The following is a 23932-nucleotide window of genomic DNA, read 5'->3' as shown; positions in this document are numbered from 1 at the left end:
AGTTCCAAAATATGCCCAGATGACATAGTGCTGCTGCCCAGAGCAACCCTGCTGGCGTCCATGCTCAGAGAAGGTGGCTAGCAGGCGATGGGAGAACAACTTCCTAGAGCTACGGAGATGATGATGAGGCTTCTCTTCCGCACCAAGGCAAGTGCTATGATCCCTTGTGGTTGTTTTGGCTGGACTGGGCTGTTTACAACACAACTGGCCCCCTGCTGGTTTGTCTGCTTGGAGCAGGGGGCAGAAGGCCTGAGAGATTACCAGGGATGTGTGATGAGAACTGAGGGCCTGTGGGCAACTATTAAGTGGAGATTGTTGCTAGATTGTTGTAGAGTTTGCTGCTAAATTTTGGACAGCCTAGAATTTTAGGGAGGCCCTCTAAACTAAAGGGATGGGGGACATTGCCTTATTCCAGCTGACATTGTTTTGTCCATCTAGCTACATGTTGTCTCCTCTTAGTGGCAGTGTGTGTCCAGGGTCTTTCGCAGGGAGAAGATTTCCACCTTTGCCTGCACTTCACACTTTTCAAATGAATTCATGCGTTTCCACTGGCCATCACTAAGTACTTTTTGTTGCTGCTGTTGTCCCAGCCGCTGGATGGGGTTTGGAATATTGTTGTTGGAGTTGTGAATCTGTTTTAGTTTTTTGTAATACTGACGTTTGTTTATACTGGGTATTTTAATGGTTACAAGCTGCTTTGAGTGGACAATTTTAATTTTAAAAATTATGAGATGTTTTTTGCAGCCAGGATTGAACATGTCCCGTCTGAATGCAGTGTTTTTGCTCTGCCACTCAGCCATGTTAATTCCTTTTATTATTGTTATTATTATTGTTGTGGTTATTATTATTATTATTATTATTATTATTATTATTATTATTATATTTGTTGTTGTTGTCTGAAAAATATATTCTGGAGACTGATTTCCACAGTCAAAATTACACTTTCTCTTGTTGTAAAAAGTGGAAAATATTTTTGAATATATTTTTGGCTTTGATTGCAGGCGCTTTGGTTAGAATGGAGGCACTGAGGAATACCTTTGTGTGAGTGAATGAGAGAGAAGAAGTGGGTATTTGTAGGTGTCAACTGGTCTAGTAGCCAGACTCAAGGGTCAGCTGCCTAGGCTGCTTCTTGTGGTGGCACCTTGACTTTTGGAAACTTCCCTTCCCATTTGCCTGGCACCAAATTTAATTTCTCCTCAGCACTGAATAAAAGCATTTCTTTTTTGCTGGGGCTGTGGGCTTTTCATGGCGTATAGATCAGTCTTGCTACCTGCCTTAAGTATCTGCTGCTGCTTTAATAGTGCTATCTTAAACATTGTTTTAATCTAATGAAATGTTCATTAGTTGCCTTGATTGAGGACACTGTTCTGAATGGCAGAACAAAATCATCTTAAAAGCATTTTAAGTAGCCTGTATTTGGTCTAATGGTAATTACACTGGGTGATATTGAGCTAAATCATATTCAAGAGTAGATCTGTTGAAATCAATAGACTCTGGGCTATTTATTCCAGTGGATCTCCTCTGAGTTTGATTTAGTTGCATTTAACTCTAGGCTAGCCTTTCCCAACCTGATGCTCTCCAAATATTATCTAGTTGAAATGCCTCTCATTCCTGACTGTTAGCTGTGCTTGCTGGGGTTGATGGGATTTGTAGTCCTAAGTGTCTAGAGGACACAAGTTTTTTGGGGGGGGGTATCTCCAAGGCAACAAAACAAAAGCCCAAAGTTTTGACTATTTGCACAGATTTAAAAGAAGAGTTAAAAGGGTCAGGAGGTGGAAGTGTGTTTCAGCTGACTGACGTTTTGGCTTGGCACTTTTAAATGGCACCTGGCTTTGCCTGCTTATAGCTGTTATTCTGCAGGGTAAGGTGCCATGTGTCTGGCGCCACCATGAAGACAGAGGGGATAAGTTAAGGGCGGGGAAACTTTTTGGCCTGGCAGACCAGATCTTTTACCTCCCCATCTCCACACCACAGATCAACTATTGACACCAGGGGACTGATAAGTAGGTCCCCATGCACTTGTCACAGTCCAAGGGGGGAGGGGAAGGGTCTGCTGATTGGAGTACACCAAACTGAGGCCAATTCCTTTCCTTCGTGAAAGTGAATCGCACTAAAATGTAGGTGTTTAGTGGTGTGGATGCACAAAGTATTTTACAAGAAACAATAACATGTATCTTGATTTATGCAGGGTACACTTTTTTCTTTTCTTTTAGAGGGGTCAGTGGAAGGAGGAACATCAATTCAAAGCTGTCATTGTTGCCTCTAGTTCAGTACTGTCTACCCCGGGCATGTCCAAAGTCCATTTCAAGGGCCTAATCCGGCCCGCTGGTCGGTTTAATCGAGCCCCTGTGGCAGTTTATTTTCTGGGGTAAAATCCTTAAAAAAAACTCGACAACTTCAATCCTAAAAAAAGGTCAGCAACTTTGGTCGGCCCTTGCGGCCCTTCACTTCATCAAATCTGGGCCTCTGATTGGCAGCAACTCTCCAGGTTTTTAGCCCTACCAGGAGAAGCCGGAGATTGACTCTCCCCCCCCCCCATCACACAAAGCATGTGCTGTACCATTGAACTGCACTTACCTCTGTCTGTCAATTTGGCTCCCGTTTCCGATAAGCCTAGCAAGTATTTCATAAATGAGTTGCCAGGGAATTTTGCCCATACTGTTCCTTCCACCTTAAAAAAACAAACCCCAAACCTAAACCATCTAAATAAGCTGTGAATAAGCTAGTTCCTCTTTATCTTGGAATACAAATGAACATCCTGTTTCCAAAACCACCTGCAAGATACGGAAGCGGGTGAAATGGCAAGAAAAGACGGGTGCTTCCCCCGCACCCGTATGCACCCACCCACCCACCTTTTCTTGTCTTAAAGGAAGGGGGATGTGCAGGATACATATCTCCTGAAAGCTTCTTGAGAGCAGGGCTGCTGCCTGCCAGAGGAAGCACAGCAAATCAGTTAACCAGCCTTGCCCAACCTGGTGCCCTCCATATGCAACTCCCATCACCCCTAGCTAGAGTGGCCACACGAGCTGGGTCTTATGGGAGTTATCCAGATCATCCAATGGGCACCTGGCTGGCAGACACTGCAACTGACTGTGTGTGAGGTTGTCACTGGCTCCTTTTGCTTCAGCCTTGGTGCTTGTCAAAATATTTGCCTGGTTGTTGTATAGAGGGAAAATTCTGCCTGTGGAGAGGGGGAAGTTAGCAGGATTCGGAGTGCTGCACAGTTTGCATGCTTTGGCGGACAATGCATGTGTGGATTTTCATTGGATCTAGCCTTGGTTGGTACCATTCAGCAACTACTTGGCTAAGGCCCGACTTTGGCCTTGTGGTTGCTGTTGTTTATCCCTTTTTTTCACTAGAATCCCTTTGGATTCAAACTACACCCAGGTTTTCCTAACAGAGGCAAAGCTTTAGATCAAGGGTTATTATGGTTACGACAGAGGAACTCATTATTTGGGCTTGCTCATCACAACAACCCTGTGAAGTAGATAGCAAGTGAGAGCCTTCATGACTGAGTGGGAATTAGAACCTGACTCTCCTCAGTCAGCGCTACATTATTATCCTAGTCTTAGAAATTGGAGTGCGGGGAGCTGTTGAGCAATGCATTTTCAGCAAGATACCCCTTTAAACCTGCAAGAGGCAGTTTGTGCACCTCACCACGGATACCCTTCTTGGATGGGCTCCACGCTGCGTGAGGATAGCAGCACCAGCACTGGATTAGTGTTTGCCCTTTCTTCTTCAGATTTTAAATGGTCAGATACTTCCTGGTTACAAGTTTGCGGCTTCTCTTTTCAGCCTGGGCTCAGAGAAACCCAATTGTTCCGGAAATGGTTCCCTCTTCTTCCTGCCAGCTGTAGAGACTTTGCTGCAGATTGAGATAAGTGGAAGTAAGAACAGCTTTTGCAAGGGACTCTTTATGGTTCATGTAGAGAGTCCTGCTTGCAGGAGGCTTGCGGTTTGAACATTTATTTGGTTCATTTCCTCTGCTGTGTTTTTGTGTTTGTTTTTAAAATTTGTTAAAGAGCTTATCCTCATCTCTGCACATTTAAATGTCCCCCCCTTCCTCGCACTATGCAGGTGAAAGACAGGTGTCCTTTAAATGCCAACGGGCAGAGGCCTTTTACCTATATGCAACATTATAATAATTACTCCACTCACCATCATTATTTTTTTTAATTTGTTTATTATGCCATCAATGCACATGGTACTTTGGAGTTACACAGGGCCAGTCTGGTGGAGTGGTTGGGTTGAGACTAGGGAGGTGAGGAGTTCGAATCCCTTTTCAGCCAGGAAGCTTACTGGCTGGCACTGGATCTGTTGCTGTCTGGGCCGGCCCTACCATTTGTTAAAATGAGTCAGGAAGATGAAAGATTCACATCCTTACTCCATTGGCAGCAGTGCCCTGCCAACCTCATTCTGCCCATGCCAGCCCTCACCTGTTTGCCTTCTTACATGCATCCAGTTTGGGGGGTGCTTAGCTTCCTCCTCCTTAGTCTCAGTGTTTCCCCTTGTAGAACTCAGTACAGTGGTACCTCTGGTTAAGAACTTAATTCGTTCTGGAGGTCTGTTCTTAACCTGAAACTGTTCTTAACCTGAGGTACCACTTTAGCTAATGTGGCCTCCCGCTGCCGCGGTGCCACTGCAGCACGATTTCTATTCTCATCCTGAAGCAAAGTTCTTAACCCGAGGTACTATTTCTGGGTTAGCGGAGTCTGTATCCTGAAGCGTCTGTAACCTGAAGCATCTGTAACCTGAGGTACCACTGTACGTAGGGGCAAAACTAGAATGAATAGGTTCTGCTTGTCATTGGTTCTGGCTCTTCCAGCTACTGTCAGGCTGACTGCCTTCTGTCCCACCAGCCTTAAAGGGCAGGTTATTTGTTCTTGCAACATTCAGCTTCATTGGATGCCCACGGGTTCTCATGTTGTTCTCCCTCTTTCATAACTTTTCAGTGTCCACTTTCTCCATGCCATGCATAATTTTTTTAAATGGAAATCATTATCCCAGTCTGAATTTGCATTGGAACTATTTTAACTGTTTTTTAAAAGTGAAATTGGGCTGAAATGTTACTACTGTACTGTTTTTATTCCTGGAAGTGTTTTTGATTGTTTCATATATGAAACTGTTTTGGATTGGTTTTTACACTTGTTTCATGATTGTAGTTGTTTTACTTGGTTGATAATTTTTTCCAAAGTTTTTCTAAAGTTCAAAGAAAACAGAGAATGGATTAATGACCTTTTATTGTATTGATAGTTTTGCTTTCTCATTTGGTGAACTGACAAGAAATTGTATGTTAGGAACAAAATCGGATGAGATTAGGACAATGGAACTTACGCTGGTTGAGCATGTTGTGTTGGTCAGAAAATGTTACCCATCCAAGTTCCAAATGAATTCTTGAGGTTGCAAAACTGTTACATTGGTCACATCTTTTAAAAACACAATGAAGGCATTTAAGCTACCTGTAGCATTCTTGTTGATTATTTTTGTAGAGTTAATCATGCCAGTTAACAGACGAATAATTTATTGTTAAATGGAGTTCAAATGTAAAGAAACTTACATTGGTCACTAAGGAATTACTCCATGACTTGTCCGCCACTATTCTGTAAAGAGCATATAAACCTGTTGACCCCTACCCAATGCCAAGAAGTATCCAAATTCTGCTGTGTCACACAAATATGTATGTAAAACTTTCTTGTGGCATATCAGCATTGCTCGCTGCCTGCTGCTTCCATGATTCACAAAGATTTTGTCACAAAGAAGAAAATGTCAAAGAAAGATTCACCTTCTTTCTTCCATTCTCTTGCTGCTGCCAATGCTGCTGCTACTATTACCATATATCAATATGAACTGGGAATTTTACCAGGAAAAATTGAAACCTAAGGTTCAATAGATAATTGTATTCTGTGTTGAAGTGCGTGGAAGTCACAACCTTTTGTTTGTGCTGTACTTTTGACACTTTAGAGCAGTGTTTCTCAACCTTGGGTCCCCAGATGTTTTTGGCCTACAACTCCCATGATCCCTACCTCACAGGACCAGTGGTCAGGGATGATGGGAGTTGTAGGCCAAAAACACCTGGGGACCCAAGGTTGAGAAAGGCTGCTTTAGAGGGACAGCGGCAATTTGGCTATGTCCACAATTTGATATCCATGCTTCAGATGAACATTTTTAGAAAGTGTTGCTGTTGTTTCAGGTTCCATAGACCTCCTGCTCAGACACTATTTTCTCATTTTGTTTTGCAGGCAAAACGGAACACCACTTGGATAGAGAAAGACAATGTGAACACATCAGATAAGGTAAAAATCGCATGCTTGCGGAACAGCTGTTTGGAAGAGATGTCTTAATTTGTGTTCTCACCTTACTTCACAAGCAGATAGTGAGAGATGGGATGATTATTTCTGTACTAGACTTGAGTTGAGTTAATGTAAGCTGTCTTTCTCATTCTTTCCTTTTGAGGTCATACTGTCTTTATGCTTTTAACTCTGCGTGAACCGAAGTTTGGAAGGGTGGAAATAGGTTGTCTAAGCAGGGAAGATACGGCAGCATTGTTAATCACATACCAACAAATTCACCAACGTGACCCAATCCCCAAAATCAAAGATGGTGGACTTTTCAGTCTCTTGCAGAGTGAAGGGCTACAGTTAACATCCAGACTGAAGGGTTACAGCGAACATCAGCTGCCTGTTACGAACAATTCATATTTCCATTTTCATGAATGAAGCAGGAAGCAAAAACCAGCAATTGGGGGCTGTTCTACAGTTCTGCATCTTGATATTACAGTATTACAAATATGGATTTAGCCCTTGAAATTTTTTGATGTGGACCAAAACTGAGATTTTAGTGAACAATTTATTTTGGCTTTTATTATTTGTAAAATTATTTTCATGCGCTTAGAAAAAACAAAAGAGGGAAAGTGGATTTTTAAATTATATTCACTTCAGTATTACGGGCTAATGACTTGATAAGGTGTGTATATGTAATATGTTACAGGTGCCACATAAAACTTGTTCCACATTGTAAGAAATTGATATTTTAGTGTGGGAGCACCTACACACTGGAATTTCCTGCCTACTGACATCAGGCAGGTGCCTGCTAAAAATATTTTTCATTTAGGAAGGCCTATCCAGGTAAGTTGAATGTTGAGGTGTGTTTAAAAACTGGTTTCAGCTGATTGCTGATTTTGACTATTATTATATTGTTTTAAAAAGTTGTTTTTTTACTCTTTTTATTGATAATTTTCATTGTTTTACTCTTTTGTAAACTACCTTGAGTGTTTTTTGAGAACCAAGTGGCAAATATTTTTTGTGAAATGAATAGATATGGATAAACACATGCAAATATAGCTACACACATACAGAGAAAAACAACCTGACCTTTCCCTGCCTAGACTGTAGCCTACTGATAAAGGTCAGATTCCTATCCATTGTCCCACCTACTTCTGCCTCCGGCCCCACCTGCCATCACCATGCAGCCCCCAGAAGTCTGTTCATGAAATAATATGGTCCTCGTGATGAAAAAAGGCTCCCCACGCCCCCTGCCAAAAGAATTAAGGGCAGAGGCTTCCATTTGAACAGAAAAAGTGAAACTGGAACATGAAAGAAGCTTGAAGGTGTTTAAAGTGAACTAACCACAAGTGTTTTGGTTTGAGGGAGGGCCAGAAGTGCTGTTTTTAACCTGCTTTGCTTCTTAAGGCAGCCCTACCTCCCTGCTTCCGCTTGGCTTGGCTTTGGGTACATGTATCAGCAGCTGGTCCCCTGTGAGACCCAGAGTGCACCCCAGCTGATGGTCTGCCTGCAGCCACCAGTCATGCTCCCTTAGGGGACCTTGGGGACCTTGTCATGAGAGATGTGCCGCTCTCGCCAGGGTGGGACGATGAGTGTGGCTAAGGAACCCAGGCTCCCTCGCATCCTTGCCCTCCTCGCGCTATGGATCAACGGGAAGCGCCGCCCTGAGCCTTGCAGCCTCCCGCTGCCTCCCGCGAGCAACCTCAGCAACCCGGTCAGTACTTTGGCTTGGCCTGGCGGACAGTCTGTTCTAGCTGTGCTTATTTGCTTTTGTAAGCTGTAGCAGTGAGGCAGCTTCATCGATGGTGGCTTTTTCTTCTCCTTTGGGTGTACTCTCATCATCTGACTATTCCAAATGCCAGCTTGTTGGGAAAAAGCAGGTCTGGGTGTGGTTGGTGCCAGGAATGGGAACTGTACATATGAGTCCTGTTGAAGAAAGGAGGGGTTCAGGAAGCAGCCTTCTACCGAGTCAGACCACGAGTCCCTCTAGCTCAGTGTTGTCCACACTGACTGACAGTGACTCTACGGCATTTCAGACAGGAGACAGGAATCCCTCCCAACCTTATCCAGAGATGCCACGGATCGAACCTGGGATTTTTCTCAATGCAAATCAGGTGCTCTCTACCGCTACAAATGGAAATTTCGGTTCTCCATTTCGGTTCTCTCGGTTTCTTATTTGTTCCGGTCTTAAATTCAGCACTTTACATATCTGCAGCAATTTGTTAGTTGTTGTTGTTTTAAAAAAAGTTTGTTCATCTTCTTTAAAGATTCATCACCGTGACTTTGCAACTTTCTCCTAACAAACACATACTATATGAAGTTTTGACTAATGTACACATTTTTGCAAGCAATTTCCCTAGATATACAGCATTTTTAAAAAGACTTTGGATGTTTGGAGAGCTGCATTGCAAAATTTGGAAAAATGTGGACTTCGGAGTTTAGCTGCGTTTCAGTTCTCGTATTGTTTTGGAAAGTGCAGATTTGATAGATTTGCCTTTGAATACAAACTGAGTCAAATGTCTCCCCATCTACACTGAGCTACACAAATATAAATAATGAACGAGGTGGAGAGCTTATGGCCCTCCTAATGTCCCTGGACTACGATTCCCATCATCTGCAGCTATGCTGGCTGGGGGTGTGGGAGTCTATTCAGGGTAGGACTATACTGAGTACCTTTACCTTTTTTATACTGAGTACCACCCACAATTTTTCCTTTTTGTAAGCGAGACATAGGAAGCTGCTTAAAGTGATTCAGATCTATGTTCCATCTAGCTCAATATTGCCCACACTGACTGGTAGTGGCTTTTCAGGGTTTCAGGACAGGGGACATTCCCAGCTCTACCTGGAGTAGCCAGGGATTGAGCCTAAGACCATCTGCATGTGGAACATGTGCTCTCTTCCTATGAGCTTATGGCCCTTCCCCTTAAAATAAAGTTAAGATTCTAGTCCTCATAATTCTGCATAAAGAAACTGCATTAAATAGAAACATAGCCCTCTATGGGGCCGGACTATATTTTGGAAAAAAATATGAACGAATTCCTATGCCCCACAAATAACCCAGAGATACATTTTAAATAAAAGGACACGTTCTACTCATGTAAAAACACCAGGCAGGTCCCACAAATAACCCAGAGATGCATTTTAAATAAAAGGACACATTCTACTTATGTAAAAACACGCTGATTCCCGGACTGTCTGCGGGCTGGATTGAGAAGGTGATTGGGCCGCATTATGTAAAAACACGCTGATTCCCGGACCGTCTGCGGGTCGGATTGAGAAGGTGATTGGGCCACATCCGGCCCCCGGGCCTTAGTTTGGGGATCCCTGGTATAGACTACACTGCCAGATTCTCCTCAGAGTTTCAGATGGGAGTGTTTCCCAGCTGTGCCTTGAGAAGCTGAAGATTTAACCTGGGTTCTTTTAAATGCAGTGCATGTGCTCTACCACTGAGACATAGGCAAGGCAAATCAGTTACCATGCCTTGGTTACAAGCCCTCTGTAATTGTGACTTCTGAGTTTGCTTGCTCAGTCTTCTTGATTCTGATACAAAGTCTGTCTCTGGTTTGATATTTCTGTCTCAAGACCGTGCCAGTTTCAAGCGTTGGCATTTCTTCAGTCTCCCCCTGAAGTGAAGAGGAAAGTTGTGGGGGGAGGGCAAGGCTGCCAAGAGGCAGGCAGACTCCTTGGTTGTTGTTTTTTCCAGAACTGCTCTCATGTAGCTAAGCAGATGGCTTTGGGGTTGGGGATCTGCTTCCTCCATGTGCCAGCCACACTGACTCTGTTTTGCAACAAACAAGCATGTTTGCTGTAGGGTGGTGGGTAATTCTGGTGGCGCAAACATTCGCACTCGTTGCCACCCGCCAAAAAGCGACGGGAGTAGATGGCAAAATGTACTGCAGTGCTTAATACTGTGGGAGGGGAAGGAGAGAGAGTGTGTGTGCATATGTTAATTGTGGGGAAACAGCAAATGTTTGCAAGCCACCAAGCTGCTGACTTGAAAGCTGTCCTGCAGACAGAAGCATGGCACTGAGGCAAAAGCCAGAATCTGGTGGCTTCTTTAGATCAGAGACAGGGGAACTTCAAGTCCCAGGGACCCAATATGGCCTTTTAAGCCTCTGTCTGGGCCTCTTGTCTCTCCCCAAGCCACAACCCCTACATAGCCATACCCCTGACAGGCCATGTTGTGCATCCTCCTTGAGTGTTTTTGCCTAGCTGGATTGCATCCTTGGACTCGGATAATGCCTCTTCCCCTTCCCTTCAATCTGATTTCTCCCAGCAGTTTCTCCAAAGCTGCTGTCTTTTGGCAGCTGCTAGGGTCCAGTGCCCTGGCAAGGTTCCCTCCAACCTGGAGCCATCCCTAGGTATCTCACAAGATATCTGTGCATGCAACTGCTGCTGACCCTTCTCTCTCCACCCACACCATCCTTAGTAATCTGCTTAACTGATGCCAAATGTTTGGACAGCTTTACTTTGCCCCTGCAGTAAAGCTGTCTAAACATTGCCCCTCCTGCACTTGTGCCCAGATCCTGGAGCTAAGGCCCTTTGCTCCTGTTCACTGTAAACTGTGGTCATGCTTGGGGTGGGGCAATGTCCATGTAATGTATGAGTTGACAGATCCCACAGTGTCCTGACATTGCTTATGAAACGCTGGATTTCTCAGGGCTGTGAGTGACTCAGACTCATGTGCTGTCGAATCTCACTTTGCAGCTACCTGCATTTGCGTAAAGGATGTGCAGCTAGCTGGTCTCCTCAACTGCAGGAAGTGAGATAAATGCTAAGCATTGCAGCCCTCCAGATGTTGTTGTACTCCAGCTCCCATCAGCCCTGACAATTGGCCACGCTGACAGGGGCTGATGGGAGTTGGAGTCCAACTGCACCTGGAGGCAGCTAAATGAGAGCTCCTTTCAAAGACCGCCACTCTCCATTGTGTTGCTGTTCACCAAAGGAATGCATGTTGCAGCTGCCAGCACCTTGTCCACCTGAATGTCTTCTACATATTATAAATATAATGTGGCCTTGGCATGTCCCTTGATTATAATAGGAAAAGCTCTATACAAACACTGTAAGAGTTTATAGCACTTCATACACTTGCATTGCTTGCTCAGTGCTGGCAATTCAGTACAAATGCACAAAGATGGGTTTTGTGCACAGCCACCATCATCTCGTTGGCTTGAGCTTGCATGATGGGCTCAAGCATATTTCTGTGCTTGGAATCAGTGGAGCAGTTAAGTAATTTTAGACTCTGAACTTAATGGTTTTACTGAGAAGGGGGAGCAGGTGCTTTTAAAGATGGTTAATGTGTATTACTTGATTTAACTTCAACCAGCCCTGCTGTGCATTCTACTAAATCCGCCAGGTTTCTTGGCCCAAAGTCCTGCCTTGACGGTACTGTTGCTTGGAACCAAGCAAGCAGTTAACAGACAGACTGGTCACAGGGGCAAGGATTCTGACCCTTGACTATTGTGGTATTCAGTGGCAGCAAAACATAAAGAGATTCTGACATTGGTGAGAGAATTAGGCTGTTTTCTGCATGCTCAAAAGCATTGTATCATCTCTAATTGTCTTATTGTTCTTTTTAAAGCAAGGGGTCTTCTGGTCTGTGGGACCAGCTAACCTCTTTTTCTTTTTTCTTCTTCCTCTTTAATTTTAGAATGACGGCTCTGTCCAAGAATATACCATCACATATCTTGTGAAAGAGGGGTCTGAGAAGGCTGATCCATCTCAGTTTGAGCTTCTTAAAGTCCTGGGACAGGGTTCGTTTGGCAAAGTGAGTTCACCTTTTTGGCATCCGTTAGCTGAGCTGATGAAGAGTAAAATGGATGTCTCGTACTCTCAAGAGAACTCCAACACTGTGCATGAAAAAGATACGTGCTCCACAGTATTGTGCAAACTTCTTTTTTTTTTATAGTCTGGATGAAGTACAGTGAGGAAAAAAAGTATTTGATCCCCTGCTAAATTTGCCAGTTTGTCCTCTGATGAAGAAATGACCAGTCCATAATTTTAATGATAGGTTTATTGTAGCTGTGAGAGGCAGAATAACAACAGGAAAACCCACAGAAACCCAGAAGACAAAAGTCAGAGGTTGATTTGCATTATAATGAGTGAAATAAGTATTTGATCCCTTTGCAAAAGATGACTTAGTAAAGGGACCCCTGACCATTAAATCCAGTTGCGGACGACTCTGGGGTTGCGGCGCTCATCTCACTTTACTGGCCGAGGGAGCCGACGATTGTCCGCAGACAGCTTCTGAGTCATGTGGTCAGCATGACTAAGCCGCTCCTGGTGAACCAGAGTAGCACACGGAAACGGCCTAGGAGTAACAGGGTCCCAGATTAGACCTGCATGTTACATTTGCCAACACAAAAATGACTGTTGTGGTGAGTCCATCATTTAATGCTTTATTATGGCCTTCTATAAGCTGGTACACCCCAGATGCTGTTGGACTCCAACTCCCACCAGGCCCATACAGTGTGATCAATTGTCAAGGGTGGTTATTGTTGTAAGAGAGCACCTGGTTGGGGAAGGCTGCTCTACAAAGTCTTCAGCAGTATGTTTGTTCCCAGAAGTAAGCTACATTCGGTTCAGTGGACTTACTCCCATGTAATATATCTAGTAACCTTCTCTGAGCTAGTGCCTTCCAGATGTAGAACTCCAGCTCCCATTATCACTTGCCATTGGCCATGTTAGCAGGAGCTGATGGGGGTTGTATCCCAACACACCTAAAGAGCACCAGGTTGGGAATGGATGTTGTATAGAATTATAGCTCTTGGCCATGTAGCTTCATTTATTTCAATGTTGGTTGCCAGTGGTGGCAGAAATACTCAATATTTCTTGATTCTGAAAAAACAGAGGGGTGTGTGAATTTTCCTGCAAGTAGTATTGATCTGGGACTTGTATGCACACCCTCTTCCTTTTTAACTATGTGCACAAAGCCACACACCTCTACTTTTAAAGAAAAAAAGTAAAGCCATAATACCTCTGGTCATGTACACAGCATCTTGCCACTCAGCTGCTGCTACACACACACACACACACACACACACACGCGCGCACACACACACACACAGAGAGAGAGAGAGAGAGAGAGAGAGAGAGAGAGAGAGAGAGAGAGAGAAGCAGTGCTTCCTTTCAGGGCAGACAGCTGTGTTCCCAGTCAGGCCTGAGGCCATTTTGTTCTTATAAAGGAGTACTTAACCTTCTATTGCAGCATTCAGAGAACACAGTCCAAAAGTGTGGAGCAAACACAGAGATGGCATTGCTTCAAGCTACTCATCCACACCCAAATTCAGTGGCAAACTGTCACATTCTGCACTGGCTGCAGCTTCCATAAAGCACCCAGGCTCTGTTGATCAGCTGATTGTCAGGGCTTGCGCATAGCTCTGCCCCACCTGTCAAATGTGTCCCATAGGCAACGGAGGAGGTAAGGACCCAGCCCAGTTCTCCACTCCTGTGTAAAGGCCTTCGAATCTGAGGAAAGGCTTGTCACACTCAACTTATCCTATCTCTATGCATAGACAGCTAGAGACATTTTGGGGTTTTACGGAAAGGGTGCAGAGTGGCAAAATGCAGAGGACAGACCTATTGGGTTCTGTTTTTGTTTGTTTGTTTTGTTTTGTTTTTTGTTTTTAAGATGAGAGCAGCCCCATCCAGTGTTGGAATTGGCAGTTGCAGTCAACTTACTTTATTGGCTTGAAAATCACTAGGGAACAGTTACAAGTTGCCTTCTCCCTACCTCTGAACTTCAAGGTGCTCTTTTCACTGAATTTTTACTGAGTGTGACTCTCTCTCTCTCTCTCTCTCTCTCTCTCTCTCTCTCTCTCTCTCTGTCCTGGCCTTTCTCTGTGCAGGTATTCCTCGTAAGAAAAGTCACCCCACCGGACAGTGGCCACCTTTATGCCATGAAGGTCCTAAAGAAAGCCACCCTGAAAGGTAACGAGCCCCACTTTGTGCTAGGAACCTGAATGAACCAGGAAGTTGTGGTGCAGGGGATACATTTCAGGCGCACATCATCCTTGGCAATAATTATCCTCGTGCTCACGTCAGATTGATGTGGACCTAGACTAGTTTTGGGTTGAAACTCAGTCTTCAGAGTTGATGCTGGGTGCTTCCCCCCCCCCCATTGTGATATGTCTGAATTGAGCTTTCTGTGTTGACAGTGCGTGATCGTGTAAGAACAAAAATGGAAAGAGACATTTTAGTAGAAGTCAACCACCCATTCATCGTGAAACTCCACTATGGTGAGTGTGAAACTTCAACTTTCTTGTGGCGTCTCTGTCTCTTTCCATCTCCTCCCTCCCCACCCTTTGAAATTCTACCAATTTCAGGACCGAATCTCTGTTATCCCCTCCTATTAAACAATTTGTTAGTTGGCACTGATTCTATCTAATTCCCCTTAACTTGCGATCAGAAGCCCACTTCAACCCCCTGTTTGAAACCTGGTTAAATGGTTCATGTGGGGCACTTTGTTTCTGGGGGAGGGCCAGAGGAACAGCCGCCTTCCCCTATCTAGTGCCCTCTAGAAGTTTTGGACTACAACTCCCATCAGCCCACAGTCAACATGGGATTGCCCTTGTGCATGCCTAAGGCTCCTTTAAACACTTGAGACATCTCTCAGGCTTGGCTGGCCAGGTTCTCCTCCAGCCACTGGCAAGCTCTGGGGATGCTGATTGTCTGTTCTGTATCCCACACCTCAGCTTTCCAAACTGAAGGGAAGCTCTACCTCATCCTTGACTTCCTCAGAGGAGGAGACCTCTTCATGCGCCTTTCCAAAGAGGTGAGTACATGCATGCACCATGTGGCTCATGGGCAGTTTGGCTGTATCTGATTAGGTGCTGGGGTATTGAAAAACTGTGCAATGCAGGTATTGTGCAGTGGTGTGGGGATGCGTGGCTCACCTTCTAGGTTAGAGTGTTGGACTGGGACTGGCGAGATCCTAGCCATGAAGCGCAATGGGTGGCCAGTAACTGTCTCTCAGCCTAACCTACCTCATAGAGTGGTTGTGAGACTAAAATAGGGGTAACCATGAAAGCGACTTTGAGCTCCTTGGAGTAATGCATGCATATATAATGGAGATGGGCTGTAATGAAGTAATGAGCAAACATAAGCCCTCTTTAGAACAGCACATACATTCTGCCACTTGTTGCAGGGAAGTATGCTGGCATCTTCAGGAGGGGAGACCGCGCATAGATCTGTACATGTGCAAAGATACCAACCTCTGCAGATGTTCGCACTGTACTTGTGGACAACAAGGGCGGGGGCAATGGCAGCGGTGGGGTGTCTCAGCATGCGGCCCTGTTCCTGCTCCCATGTACAGGAACATTAATGCCAGAATAGGGCTTTCAATAGGGTAGTGTGCAAGTGGTTATGAGAGTCTCCACTGCTGTCATTGATGTATGTTGCCCATCTATGCAGTAGGGCTAATGCTGATCCCAGTAAGTCTGCCAGATCTTCTCTTGGCACTGTAAAATGCTGAAGAAATATAATTGAGCCCATGCAGCAACCCTCATTTTGCCTTTCATCTTTGAACGCAAAACAACCTGCAAGTTTCTAACCCTCAAGATGGCAAAAGATGGAAAATACATTTTGCTGCCTCAAGGCAGCTCTGTGAAATCAGAGATCCAGAATCGCTTGCAGACTGCATTGAGTTGAACTTTTCAGATAGTCTGCTACTTTATTACCATCTCTAAAAATAGTTTTGCCGTAAGCAAATACTTGCCATGCCTGTCCTGCCACATGAAAACATGTGGGCAGTGCTGGTGAAATCTCCCCAAGGCCTTGCAGGGGATGTTGCAGACTATAATGTTAGAGGGTCATACCACTCTGACAGTCATTACTTCCTCCTATGAATCCTGGGAACTGTAGTTTATTGGTGCTGTGAGGGGTCTCATAACAATTCTCGGCACCCTTAGCAAATGACAGTTTCCAAGATTCTTTGGAGGAAGGAAGCCATGACAGTTTAAAGTGGCATAGAGGTGTTTTAAATGTAGGGGGTGGGCAGGCAGAGATGCAGCGGACTGGCTGCATGACCCACGTGGGAGACTTGATCACATAGCAGATCCCTGCAGAAAGCAGGCCTGAAGCCATTGCCCATCAGCTCATACCGGTAGGCAGTGGTTTCACGGCTCCTGATCAGCAGTGATCAATTTAGATTCCAAACTCACAAAGTGGAGAGACTATAGAGGGAAGAGTAAGGAGAAGGTACAGCAATTCTGTTTCCGGACGAGTTAGGCTGCCTCAAAATATGCAGATTGTTACGTTTTTAAGACCTGTAGGAGGAAGATTGCGAGACTCTACGTCAGCATTGGGAGGCAATGCAGTAGGGGGAAGGAGAGAGCAACGGATTAGACAATATTGTTTCGGTTTAATTTGTTCCCTGGTTTCCAACTGTCTTCAGAGCTTATATGGCGGTGGGTCCATTTGCCATTTCCTCTGCACTAAACTTGGCAAAAAAAAGTGGGGCGCAGGGCTTGGAATTCCAAAAGCCAGTTTCTTGGAGAGGATGGATGCTGTAAGTTTTGGCATTTGAAGAAGCAGGCTTTTGGAAGAAGACAAGAAGCCTAGCCCCCCCTTTTTTCTTCTTTGTCAAGCAGAGTAAAAAAGGATTGCAAAACAGTAACACATTCTTTCCTGTTACACCATAGCTGCTTGAGCAAAGCTATTGGTTACCTTGGAGTAGGAGGGGGAAAGGCTGGCAGGAAGTGTGGGGAAGAAGAGGCCCCGATGGGGTAACAGGAAACTGCTCTGAGAACAAGGAAGCATGTGACACCAGGAGGACAACAGCTAGATGATCTTCAAACAAAGATTCCAAATCTGTTTCCCCCCCCCCTCCCCACCCACTGCTGCTCAGCAACTTCTAAATGTGCTTTTAAAATTTATGCATTTACTAGAATGTGCTTGTAGAATTGAAGCAAGGAAGTATATTTTTAATACGGTGGGAAAGGAATGGGGAAGAATCATTGACAGAGCCGTATGTGCTCAGCACATTCACACTGTGAGTGGCTCCTGGGGCTTAAAAAGCTGTGCAGGAATGGAACCCAGGTTCTGCTGCAATAATAAATTATATCTTTCTGTCCAGATTCAGAGATGCTGCTTCAAAGAGCTTAATAGCCTCATCCCTCCAAAAAAATAAATTGGGATAGTTTAGCACAATTACTTCTTTGAAACCTGGCCTGCCCTCTTTTGAGATTTACCGACATCTATGCATTTTTAAGCCATTTCTCTACATGAGTAGTGAGGTCTAGAAACTTGCAATTCTTTTTCTTTATTTAAGAGGGAAAGGTTATTATTATTGATATTTATTAGTCACTTTTTCCAGAAAAAATGAAACTCAAAGCTGCTTTGAACATTAAGAACAAGGATAAACAACCTAAAACACACAAGTAATATATGTAAGAAACTGATCTAACACAACCCCACTAAAGGAAAAGCATAAAATTAAGGTCCAGATGCCTGGGATAATGAGGATATTTTTACCTGGCATCTGCAGATAGTGATGGGGCCAGGCATGCCTCCCTGGGGAAAGCATTCCATACATGGGGAGCCACCACTAAGAAGGCCCGTTCTCATGTCACCCCTCCACCTCTCCCTCAGGGGGCACAAGGCAAAGGGCCTCAGATGAAGACTGCAGAGTCTAGGTTGCTTCATGTGGAGAGAGGTGGCCCTTGAGGTATTGGGGTCATGAGCCTCATAAGGCTTTATAGGTTACAGAATTTGACATGGAATATCAATAGTACTTGCTTGCCCAACAGTCTTAACAGACACATGAGGCATACTCAGACCTTTGCTGCTGCGTTAGTTCTACATTTCCTGACCTCAGCTGACTTCTCTGTTCCTCCAAGGTAATGTTCACAGAGGAAGACGTGAAATTCTACCTTGCAGAGCTGGCGCTTGGCCTCGGCCACTTGCACCGTTTGGGAATCGTCTACCGGGACCTTAAACCAGAGAAGTATGCCCCTATCCCTTCCTGGCTCTCAGGCGGACCCTGATTCCCCTTTCCCTGAATGTTCAGCTGGTCAGGCACTTCACCAGAAACCCTGTAACTCAGACCTGACTCACCACCACCACCTCTGCTCCAGGGGGTGATGGGTGGAATCTGAGAGCTATTCAGAAACCCTAGCAACTGCTGGTGTGGAGACACCTGGATCCTGCTTTTCCTCTTCAATTGAGACTCCAAATTCTAGGTTTGGGCAGAGATGAACCCTGCCACACCAGGCTTCAGGGGCCACCAACTGTTCCTAAGTAGACCATCATTCTGCCAAGAGCACTTTGAGGGGGGGGGCAACAGGATGAAATGTCATGTACTACGTGATTTTTTGGCCTTCCCCTCTATCACAACTTGCCCCAGTGCTCTGTCTTCTGTAGAGCCAAGAAGGCAGCTGGGACTAATTCCAGGGCGAGAGGGCCAAGCTTGTTTCTAGCTTGACTTGTGAACATAAAATGGTGCTGAGCTGTAGAAGAACTTAAGAGCATTAACCAGCCAGCACCTAGCTAATGGGCCATGTGGGAGATGGAATGCAGTTGAATTCTGTTTTGCAAACTGTTTTGCAATGAGGCTTGCATCCAGTGTTGCACTAAAGAACCATCCTGTCAGTGCAAGTATTACCCCCCTTCCCCCTGCATGCCCCCTATATCTGCTCTGGATCCCCCCAATCCCTCCAAAGCAGATTTGGGGAGAGCCCAGGAGGAGTGGGGGGGGTCCTATTGCACAAGCAGAAATCCTTGCACTGACAGGATGGTTACATAGGCTTGTATCTAATGTAGTGTTTTGTGTTCTGCTGATTCTATTTGTTTCTTCACCTTTTGTTCTTTCCTTCTTTTCCTCGCAGTATTCTCCTGGATGATGAAGGCCATATCAAACTCACAGGTACAGCCTGCCCTAAAAAGTTGATTGATTCCTGGATGTAATGATAAACTGCTTCTCTCTGTCTTGTCAAGCAAGCAGCTCATTTATTTTACTTTTTGCCCTCTCTATCCCTAATCCTCCCTACCGCCCCCAACTTCTTGCCCCTTTTGCAGACTTTGGTCTGAGCAAGGAAGCCATTGACCATGAGAAGAAAGCCTACTCTTTCTGTGGGACAGTGGAATACATGGCACCAGAAGTGGTGAATCGCCAAGGCCACACCCAGAGCGCTGACTGGTGGTCGTACGGGATTTTAATGGTAGTGTTTTCTTCCTTCCTTCCTTCCTTCCTTCCTTCCGCCCTGAAGCTGTCATGGGAGCTAACACTGCCTTCCCCAACCTGGTGCCTTTGAGATGTTTTGGACTGCAACTCCCATTGAGACCCAGCCTGTACGGCCAATGGCCAGGGATGATGGGAGTTGTAGTCCCAACAACATCGGAAGGGACGCAAGCTAGGAAAGGCGACTCTTAGTGAACAAGGCATAGCGGGCCTCTGAAGATTCTTTCGTCATCTGCTTGCTTGCTAAGTTGAAGAAGGCCACATACCACTTGGAAAGAGTTCTCATGGCAGGCATTGCAAGGATGCAGTGGTGGAAAGAAAGTGTTGCTGATAGTCTTTATTGAAACCTTCAGCAACCTACAGATGTTTAGGACTACGGCCCCCATTGGTCTCAGCCAGCACCTAGTTTTGGTCTGAAACATCTGGAGCCCCCCCCCCCCCCAGTTGAGGAAGGTTGCTGTATAGAATGACCCTGGCCTATGTATTAATTTTATGCTGCAGTTTTGCCACTGTTTGGGGGTTGTTTTTTGATAATATTATTTTATATTTTATATTAGCTACCTTGAAAGAGCTTTGCCCTTTAAAGCAGCTTCATAAACACTTATATAAATAAATAGTCAGGAGAGGAATGTTCCACATCCAGATTGCCAGCCTTCTTGATGAGAACTTCAGATCCACTAGTATTGGGCCCATGAAAAGGCGTTGTGGGTGCCCCCAAGAAGATAGCCTTAGCATCGACCTTGTTGTCCAGTAGGACAATCGTCCTAAGGACCCTCAATACCACACCCAAGACCTCTTCCATCAGCTCAGGAATGGAGGCTGTAGGAAAGCATTTTGAAACTCTGTGTTTGGCTGTGGAAGCTGCTAGTGGGGGTGGCTGTTAGCTGAAGAAGTGCCGCCATCTTGTGGCAATTACATGTAAAAACTGGCCTTGCTAAGGTTTTTTTAAAAAATGGGTGAAAACAGCACAGGTCTTGTGGAACAGGTTTATTTGGTCTAAGCTGTCATGGAGGAGAGGAGGTCACTTTATCAAATGCATTCTTTGTTCATCTTCAGACTGGCTGAAGAAACCCAGCCGGATGAGCGGGGTACAAATAAATTATTATTATTATTATTATTATTATTATTATTATTATTATTATTATTATTTCAGTTGGCAGAGTTATTTCAGTTAAGCACACTGAAAGTTGTCCCCAGGGCCCCCTGGTTCATGAGTGTGTTACTTTTGCTTGCTCTCCTTTGCAGTTTGAGATGCTCACGGGGGCTCTGCCATTCCAGGGGAAGGACCGGAAGGAGACAATGACTCTCATTCTCAAGTAAGACCACACAACTGTAGAGGGTTTGCCTTGTGCTATAGACCCAGCCAGCAACTTGTTTACAAGGAGGGCCTTCCTTTGCCCAATACCACCAAATGATTCATAGTGCCACAGAGGCTGACCCTTGGTCTTTCCTGGAGTGGATCATGGGGTGGGCCAAATAGCATCGCTTGGAGTGCAGTGGGTAGTTTGGACCCAGGGTCTGCCAGTTGCCGATCTCTGCTGTATGCGCTTGGAAGCCATGCCATTGGAACAAGGATGGAGAACCTTTCTCTAGCCTGAGGGCCGGATTCCTTCATGGCCAGCCTTCCAGGGTCTGCATGCCAGTGGTAGACAGGGTCAGAGGCATAAGCAGGCAGAATCTCAGGTATGACTTTTAGCTTTCGTACAACAGGCTGAATTCCAGCCATGAAAAGTCTGCCGTTTCTACAGCCCTTTATAGACCTCTCTCCATTCAGGGAAAAAAAGAGGCAATGTCACAGTTGAAGGGTACGTTCCAGGCAAGGGGAAAAGACTCGAGGAGGATTTGGGGCAGGGCCATGATGGAGTGTGTGGCTTCTGAAGAGACTTGAGAGCCAAATATGGAGATTTGGGGGCCCGCATTCAATCCACGGACTGGAGGCTCCCCACCCTTGCATTGGAAGCATGGTTCTGTGTCCCCTCTGCCATTTCAAGAGCCCAGGTTTGTGATGTAGAAATGACAGAGCACACTGTATCCTTTGGCTCTGTGCTGTGAGAGGAAAGACAGCAGAGGGCGGTGCCGTGTTGGGGAGATGGAGATGCTACGGTCTGTTTGCTGCCTTCTCTTTCTCTCTGTGACTCATGGTTGGTTGCACAATTCTTTGCCTTTTGTTTAGAGCAAAGCTGGGCATGCCCCAGTTTCTGAGCTCTGAAGCGCAGAGTCTCCTGCGAGCCCTTTTCAAGAGGAACCCAGCCAATAGGTTAGGTAAGACTTGCTTTGTATCCAGCCACATCCCCGACACAAAAAAGTCCGCCACAGATTGGTAGTCAGATGCACATTGAGTTTTTTTCAGCAACATGGCACAATGCTGCTGGAACTCACTGACACAAAAAGTTTAAATCCTCCTGTGAAATTAAAACTTTATTAGGGTTCAGAGGAGGTTGTTTGTTTGTTTTGCAGATTTATAAGGTGCTTGGCAGCAAGAAGCTATCAAAGCAGTGTACAATAATGTAATGATACAGACCCTAAAAACAATGAAACAGTTTCTTCAGTTGTACAGTTAAAGTTCCATAAAATGAGTGGGTCACACACCAGGGAATGCCTTCTTAAACAAAAATGTATTCAGTATCTGCCTAAACAGCAAGACGCTAGGACGATTCCAGAGGGCTGCAACCACAACACTAAAAGCCTGGTTTCTAGTCCAAAGTGCACCTCTGGGGCATGCAGCACTCCCAGCAGTGCCCCATCCGTGAAGCACAGTTGCCGGGCAGGGATATATGTGGGAAAATAGCACATTAGCTACCCTGGCATCCGCAGTACGATGGAAATCAAAGGGTGGGTGGATCCTTCCCCCATTCCTATTTCACGCTTTAGCTCAAAACAGAGAGCTACAGTGCCTGTGACCCTCCAGATAGATATTGCTGGACTACCAACTCCATTGTCATTGGCTGTTCTGGCGGGAGCTGGGCTTCAACAACATCTGGACAGCCACAGATTATCCCTTCCTGCTGTGATAATGTTAGCAATACAGTCAGGAGACCCCTATTGAATCAGATCAAATGCCCATGTAGTCAAGCCACCAAGATACTCTGTTTACTTTTTTATTTAGAAATTTATGGACAACCCTTTGCCAGAAAGTCACAGGACAGTTTGCAGCATAATAAACAAAATGGTGTCTTTCTGTTTCAGGTTCTGGTTCAGATGGTGTTGAGGAAATAAAGCGCCACCCTTTCTATTCCACTATTGACTGGAATGTGAGTACCAGTCTTTTCCTCTGTTTTTCTCTTCGGCCATGCAAGTTCTTTAAAATTCACATCTGTAACTGGTAAACAGTACAACTGTGGCTTTTGATTTGCTGTGATAGGTGCTAGTTTGGACATGCTGGCTGTTCCGGAGAAGGGAACCAGAATTCTGGGTCCGGAAAGCAACTTCTGTGGCTCCCCAAAATTATGCAAATGGCTGAAGAGCAGCTGCGGGTGATGGTCTCCTTTCAGTTTAAAAAGCCAACCAATTGCTATCCTGACTCTGGTCTATGCAGTTCTCTGTATACAAAATGGCAGCCAACTTCAGTCCACGTTGTCCCGTGATGCCATTCCCCCAAACCGTGCCCATGGGCAGGGTTCAATCCTGCTGGGTGCTGCTTTGCGAGCACATATCCTGCAGGGAACACACTGGCAAAGACCCATCCCCACAGGTCAACTTTGACAGGTCGGTGAGACCACCTGCTTATCAGTCATTTGCTATCATCATGATGTGAGGTAATTGCCAAATGGGCAGGACTTCCTGGCTGTCACAGTTGACCCGGCAGTGGGATGGGATAATGATTTGGCCCATGAAGCCAGAAAGGTTCCCCACACCTGCTTCACATAAAGATAATGTTTTTGCATGAAGGAGCATTTCGTCATGTGATCCCACCTTTCCAAAGGGACGTGCTCAAGGTTCAGGTTAGCACCTGGGGGAGAACAAAGCCTCTAATCAGAATTTTGCTTTCCTCTTCCTCCTTTTGGCTTTCTTGGTGCATCTGTGTCTCAGTTTTTGGAATGACTTGTTTGGTGAAATGGATTCAGCTGCCCCTTGTGTATACCTTTTCACTCTGCAGAAACTCTTTCGCCGAGAAATCAAGCCACCTTTCAAACCTGCCGTTGGCCAACCAGATGATACCTTTTATTTTGACAAAGAGTTTACCTCACGAACACCAAAAGGTTTGTATTTTGGACTTTGGCACAATAAGAGATGTGTCTCATGATGCTGCATTAAGCCTGAATTGGGAATGGGAAATACAGTGCCCTCCAGATGTTGCTGAACTACAACTCCCATCTTCTCCGTCCACTAGCCATGCTGGCTAGGGATGTTGGGAGCTGTAGTCCAGCATCATCTGGAGGGCCACACATTCCCCATCCCCGGCCTTTTAAACCCTGATGTCTGGACATATTGGGTTATACCTAACTAAGTTCTACTCAGTGTAGATCCATCAAAA

The 23932-nt window shown here is 45.3% G+C and overlaps 1 protein-coding gene across 6 annotated transcripts in view; it reads left to right on the top strand.

Annotated features, from left to right (window-relative positions):
• The window catches only part of RPS6KA1 (ribosomal protein S6 kinase A1), an 81615-nt gene that overhangs the window by 44661 nt on the left and 13022 nt on the right, over positions 1–23932 (top strand). For 4 of the 6 annotated variants that reach the window (XM_035121092.2, XM_035121090.2, XM_035121094.2 and 1 more), the window contains 12 exons: positions 6240–6293; positions 11932–12048; positions 14129–14210; positions 14438–14518; positions 14975–15054; positions 18119–18225; positions 19106–19143; positions 19296–19438; positions 20704–20774; positions 21632–21720; positions 22645–22709; positions 23555–23657. In XM_035121092.2, the coding sequence (XP_034976983.2) occupies positions 6240–6293; positions 11932–12048; positions 14129–14210; positions 14438–14518; positions 14975–15054; positions 18119–18225; positions 19106–19143; positions 19296–19438; positions 20704–20774; positions 21632–21720; positions 22645–22709; positions 23555–23657 (1030 nt within the window). The other 2 variants (XM_035121091.2, XM_060275782.1) reach the window with 2 other exon arrangements.

Source organism: Zootoca vivipara, chromosome 6 (assembly GCF_963506605.1).
Source record: "Zootoca vivipara chromosome 6, rZooViv1.1, whole genome shotgun sequence".
Taxonomy (NCBI): Eukaryota; Metazoa; Chordata; class Lepidosauria; order Squamata; family Lacertidae; genus Zootoca; species Zootoca vivipara.
This window is presented reverse-complemented; position numbering and strand designations above follow the sequence as displayed.